The following is a 6,140-nucleotide window of genomic DNA, read 5'->3' on the forward strand; positions in this document are numbered from 1 at the left end:
CTAACACTGTCCTTTCAGAGGTCAAGTTTATAGGTGATTTGGGAAGCCAGACTAAACAAGAGTAATATTTTGCTAGGCTAATTTCACAAACTCATACTCTTAACAGTAAAAAGATTGCTTTCATTTATTATGTAGACACCAGAGACTCTACCAGGACATACCAAAGCAAAACAGCCTTATAGAGAAGACAGTGAATGGCTGAAAGGTCAGCAGATAGGCCTTGGCGCCTTCTCTTCTTGTTATCAGGCTCAAGATGTGGGAACTGGAACTTTAATGGCTGTTAAACAGGTAAATGTCTAGTGAGCTTATAAATGATTAAAATTATAAAAATGAGTAAAGTAAAAAAACAAAGGGTATATCCCCGTGTGTATATATTTTAGTTCTTTAAGTTTTCAGAAACCTGAATTTCAAAATTAGATGTTGCCAGGGCACCAAAAGCATCATGAGTCTATTTGAAAGTTGAAGCATGATTACCATAAGATGTGGTATCCAGATGGGCCTTACAAAGGTTGTGTTTCTTATTGTGCTTTTTCATATTTATTAGAGATATGGTTTTATACTCCCTTCAGCCAAATTACTGGTGCAGTGTCACCTTGGGATTTCTATGGTTTACTCTTTATAATGAGCATGCTTATCAATATATGATAACAGTCAAGTTTTCATTTTCAAGTCATGTTGGTTCTTATGATTGGTCTTTTCTCATTTTTTAGTCTGTCTTCTGACAGTTTTGAAAGAGTGGCTGTGCCCCAGCCTTTTATCAAATCTCCTGATAGTTTACTGCTGCTTAAGATAGAGTCTTTGGAGAAGGCAATGGCACCCCACTCCAGTACTCTTGCCTGGAAAATCCCATGGACCGAGGAGCCTGGTAGGCTGCAGTCCATGGGGTCACTACAAGTCAGACACGACTGAGCGGATTTTCACTTTCATGCATTGGAGAAGGAAATGGCAACTCACTCCATTGTTCTTGCCTGGAGAATCCCAGGGACGGGGGAGCCTGGGGGGCTGTTGTCTATGGGGTCGCACAGAGTCGGACACGACTGAAGCGACTTAGCAGCAGCGGCAAGATAGTCTTATTATCTAAGACGACTTTGACTTGGTTTTTTTAAAACAAGTATATACATTGCATCCATGAGCATAATAAATGCAATCTCCTATTGATATATAAGCTAATTTGGGTTTTTCCATTTTATATCAGATTGTTAATGAAAATTATAAATAAAAACTCATCAGGATTCAGAACTTTATATGTTTATTGAAACAGGTGACATATGTCAGAAATACATCTTCTGAGCAAGAAGAAGTAGTAGAAGCATTAAGAGAAGAGATAAGAATGATGAGCCATCTGAATCATCCAAACATCATTAGGATGTTGGGAGCCACATGCGAGAAGAGCAATTATAATCTCTTCATTGAATGGATGGCAGGTATGTCCATGTTTTAAATAGAAAAGAATACATAGATTTAACTTTTGCTTGATACTAAATTTAGGAAAAAGTTTAATGAACACTTATTTTATTAAATAGGTTTCTAAAAGCAAATTGCTCTAACAGTACAGTTGTATAAACTGTAAATATTTTGTTCATTTAAATATAAATAAAATATGCATTATCTTTTAAACTTTTACAGTGTGTCTTTTAAAATGATTGTGTGCCATTGTTTTATAGGAATAATTATTCAAACCTTCTGTGATAAGATCCATATATGTCCAGTTGGCCATCTTTAATTGGATAGATTTAAATGGCAACCCACTCCAGTGTTCTTGCCTGGAGAATCCCAGGGACGGCGGGGCCTGGTGGGCTGCCGTCTATGGGGTCGCACAGAGTCGGACACGACTGAAGCGACTTAGCAGCAGTAGCAGCAGCATGAGATATTTTAACATAACTATAAAAATGAAATGAAGATACAGCTTTTAAAACTTACACGTATACTAGCACTGAAGCATAAAGTTGAACCTTGTCATCTGCTTTAACAAGCAGAGTTTTATTCTGTATTACACAGCATAATACAGTAAAATATATACAGTAAAATAAATGACTTGGGGTGTAATGAATACAAAAGTGCTTGGTTTAACTTCTTAGATCTTTTGTGTTTGAAGAGGATATTTCTATTTACAAATCAGTTATTTACTATATTCTCTGATGTTGGTTGTAGGTGGTTGATGGTTGTATATGTGTTGACTATAAATACTTCTAGAAGAGGCTTACTGAGTGAGATAGGAAGCCTAATTCTGGGTTCTTCTGGCTCCTCCCATTCTTTTTACTTAAGTATTTCACTGTTTACTTAAGTATATAAGAAAGGCATTTTGTGTATCTTGGTCAAAAAGAGGTGAATTGTACATATGAGAAATAGTTCCATCTAAAATTGTTAACTTTTAAAGGTTTCTGAAATCTTGACTTTCCAGAAAACCAGTTCATGCGGGTTCCATGAAAATGTCTCCTAATTGACAGACTTTAAGATTACTGGAATGTGTTAGTTTTTAAATCAGTTTCACTTCTGATGCAGATGATAAATATTTCAAATGTGAGCTCATGCACTGCAAGCTTATATAATCAAAGTATATAATAAACCATTTAACTTTGGCTTAAAATTATGATTATTATTACATGTTTAGGGGGATCTGTGGCTCATTTGCTCAGTAAATATGGAGCCTTCAAGGAGTCGGTAGTTATTAACTATACTGAGCAATTACTTCGTGGCCTTTCATATCTCCATGAAAACCAGATCATTCACAGAGATGTCAAAGGTAAGAATTCTTTTCATTACTATCTGCTTATTACCAATAAGCAGAAAACAAATGTCATTTTAAAACTTGGAGCTTTGTTGATAGTTTCTAACTTGAGCTCCACTATGGGATTTTTTCCTCCAAATCTCTCCTGAGTACTCAAATTTCTCCTAAGTAAATCATTAGAATTACCAGAAGTGAAAAGAACTTTTAGGATAATATATCCTGCCTTCCTTAAGCTGTGACTTTTACACAGTCTTACGGCTAATTGGTGGCAAACCGAGTACAAAATACAGGTCTCTGATTCCCCCATCTTGGTCTCATGATGTACTGCTTCCCCAAAGGTTTCTGTTCTTGGTTTTATTTAAAATAACTGGGATATTATAAACTTCTTTTAAGAAAGCACCTCTCAAATCTGTTGCAGTTTGGTTTATTAAAATCAACTTTGGGGAATTCCCTGGTGGTACAGTGGTTAGAACTTCACGCTTTCACTGCCGAGGCCTGGGTTCGATCTGTAGATGGGGAACCGAGATCTCGTAAGCTGGGTGGCATGGCCAGATAAAAAAAGCAACTTGGCTTTCTGACATGAATGCCTTTCTATAACATTAATTTTTTATTAAGCTATAATTATGAAATTACAGTATAAAGTCTGAATTGGTCTATCTGGGTCAGTATGTTTAAACAGAACTTTGTCTTAAAAGTGTAAACTACACTAAAAATTGAACTCTGAGGAAAGATTTTGCTAGGAATCATTATATTAAAGGCTTAACACTAAAGTTTCACAAAATCTCTGCTTTTATTCCTAATGCCTTGATGTTTTACCCCATTTTCCCTCTGAGGCTTTGGATTTTATTTATTTTACATTGCGGAGAACTATATACCTTTACTAATGAAGTGAACTGGGAAGGAGAGTAGATTTCTCTGACATGGGGTCTTTCTTTTGTCATTGTCCTATTTCATTAGTAGCATTTTACTGAGTTTTTAATCTGTTGTTTTTAACATAGAAGGTTATTTGCTGTTTCTGTTGGCAGGTGCCAATTTGCTCATTGACAGCACAGGTCAGAGACTGAGAATTGCTGACTTTGGAGCTGCAGCCAGGCTGGCATCAAAAGGAACCGGTGCAGGAGAGTTTCAGGGACAGTTACTGGGGACAATTGCATTTATGGCACCTGAGGTGAGAAGCAACTCTGAGTGTGATGAAAGAAAATATTTTGGAGCTCTGTGTGGCAGTGTTACACTAAATAATTTTGCAGTGTTATCCTGTATGTGCTTACTAACTGGAAGTCCACAGCCCTAAAACTAAGGTTTTGATGATATCCTTGATCTTCAGGCCCTTAATACCTGCCTTTCCATAGCCTTTAGGCAAATCTGCTGCTGTTTCTGCTGCTAAGTCGCTTCAGTCATGTCCAACTCTGTGCGACCCCACAGACGGCAGCCCACGAGGTTCCCCTGTCCCTGGGATTCTCCAGGCAAGGACACTGGAGTGGGTTGCCATTTCCTTCCTCAATGCGTGAAAGTGAAAAGTGAAAGTGAAGTCGCTCAGTTGTGTCCGACTCTTAGTGCCCCATGGACCGCAGCCTACCAGGCTCCTCCGTCCATGGGTTTTTCCAGCCAAGAGTACTGGAGTGGGTTGCCATTGCCTTCTCCTAGGCAAATCTATTAATGCCTATTTCTAAAAAAGAATTATTGGGTAATTTATAGCACTTTTTTCCTGGCAAACCTAAAGTACATACAAAATAACTGTGTTCTGGTCTCTTCCGTTGTGTTCAGAGCTCTTCATGTTCATACACAGTGATCACTAGTTGTCCCCTTGAGTTTACTAAGTGTACTGAGGTGGCTTTGAAATTCTGATATGACTCTGCTTTAGAAGCTCACAGTTCTCCAAAACGTATTTGTGCCACATGGGAAATTAATTAAGCTTATTAATAAAATCACAGATAGTCTATGGAATTGCTCTTTGTACCCGTTTTTCTCTGAAGTAGAAAAACCAGAACCCATAAATAAAGAATGGCTTTCTCTTTTTCTAGTGAGTCATATTTCCAAGTTAACTCTGCTTTATTTTAGGTCCTAAGAGGTCAGCAGTATGGTAGGAGCTGTGATGTATGGAGCGTTGGCTGTGCTATTATAGAAATGGCTTGTGCTAAACCACCTTGGAATGCAGAAAAACACTCCAATCATCTTGCTTTGATATTTAAGGTAATCATGAGATAAAAATGACTTCTGCTAAAGTTGGCAACAGGCAAATTTTCATGGATTCTTCTTCACTATCAATCTAACATGAAAGCATATCTTACTAGAAATAAGTATATGTGTATCTAGGAGTTGATATGCTGCAGAGAATGTTGGCAGCATCACAGTCAGTTCTCATGCGTTATAAAGTCACTGTGAACACTGAATTAGCAGATACTGAATCACTGCCCCTGGGTGAAATATGTACCTACACACACACACACACCAAACTTTTAAATGAAAATACCAGAAGCTCTTTATGTATTGTACTGTCACAAATTTGTATTATTTACTGTATTTAAAAAGTTCATACCTGAGGCAGAGGCCAAGGCTGTTCTACCCTTCTGACAACTCTCAAATTAACTTTGTCCGTTTCCACCAGAGAGTAATGTAATGATTGAGTTTTTAGTGTTTGAGTTAGACCTGTGCTTGTTTAAAAGCTTGGATTTTGGAGTCGTACAGACCTGGTTCCATCCTTTAATAGCCGTGTGAGTAGGAAAATTATTCTGTCTGCCCTCTGTTTTCTTGTTTATAAAATGGGTGTAATAATAACACCTACTTCATGAATTATTCCTGTCACCTTATGAGGATAAACAGAATTGCTTCTGGGCCTGAGTAAAGCACTTAAGCCACAATCACCTCTCTTGCTGAGTGGCTAGTGTGAGTCCTCTGAGCTGACTGCCAGCACCTCTCACCTGCTGTAACCTCCTCCAGGTCTCCCCATTCTTGAAAAATTTCCTCAGTCCCCTGGGGAGAAAAAATCAGTGCAGTTGTGTTTCTGATGTAGTCAATTGACTGGCTAGGTTTAGTCTTACTCTGAATAGCTCTCTGTGCTAAAACAAACAAACAAAAAAACACAGGAAAAGTGCAATGAAGCAAAGAGGACAACCATTTTGGAGAATATGAGGAAAGCAGAACTGATTTGAGTGAATACCTGCCTAATCCTTTTGATGCACCTTGGCCTTGTTCCTTTGAGACCATAAAGAGGACTGCAACTCCCATCTCATCAGGAAGTATTTGGTCAGATTCAGGAGTTTTACCATAGACACCTTGTTAGGAAAAAGTCCACCCACTTCTGTTTTAATTCTTCTGTATAGGAGGCACAGGTATTGAAATATATGCACGAGTACTTGTGTATCACAAGCTCTAGTTCTGGAGTGCTTTAACACTGTAGTGTTTTCTCTTACAG

At 38.0% G+C, this 6,140-nt stretch overlaps 1 protein-coding gene across 4 annotated transcripts in view; it reads left to right on the plus strand.

Annotated features, from left to right (window-relative positions):
- MAP3K1 (mitogen-activated protein kinase kinase kinase 1) overlaps positions 1–6,140 on the plus strand; it is a 77,083-nt gene that overhangs the window by 68,367 nt on the left and 2,576 nt on the right. For all 4 annotated transcript variants that reach the window (XM_086361790.1, XM_086361791.1, XM_086361793.1 and 1 more), the window contains exons 15-19: positions 136–288; positions 1,262–1,424; positions 2,612–2,743; positions 3,754–3,896; positions 4,787–4,918. In XM_086361790.1, coding sequence (XP_086217916.1) covers positions 136–288; positions 1,262–1,424; positions 2,612–2,743; positions 3,754–3,896; positions 4,787–4,918 — 723 coding nt within the window. The remainder of the gene's footprint in view (positions 1–135; positions 289–1,261; positions 1,425–2,611; positions 2,744–3,753; positions 3,897–4,786; positions 4,919–6,140) is intronic.

This window comes from Bos grunniens, chromosome 20 (assembly GCF_055505025.1).
Source record: "Bos grunniens cultivar Pamir isolate PY7600 chromosome 20, Bosgru_T2T1.0, whole genome shotgun sequence".
Taxonomy (NCBI): Eukaryota; Metazoa; Chordata; class Mammalia; order Artiodactyla; family Bovidae; genus Bos; species Bos grunniens.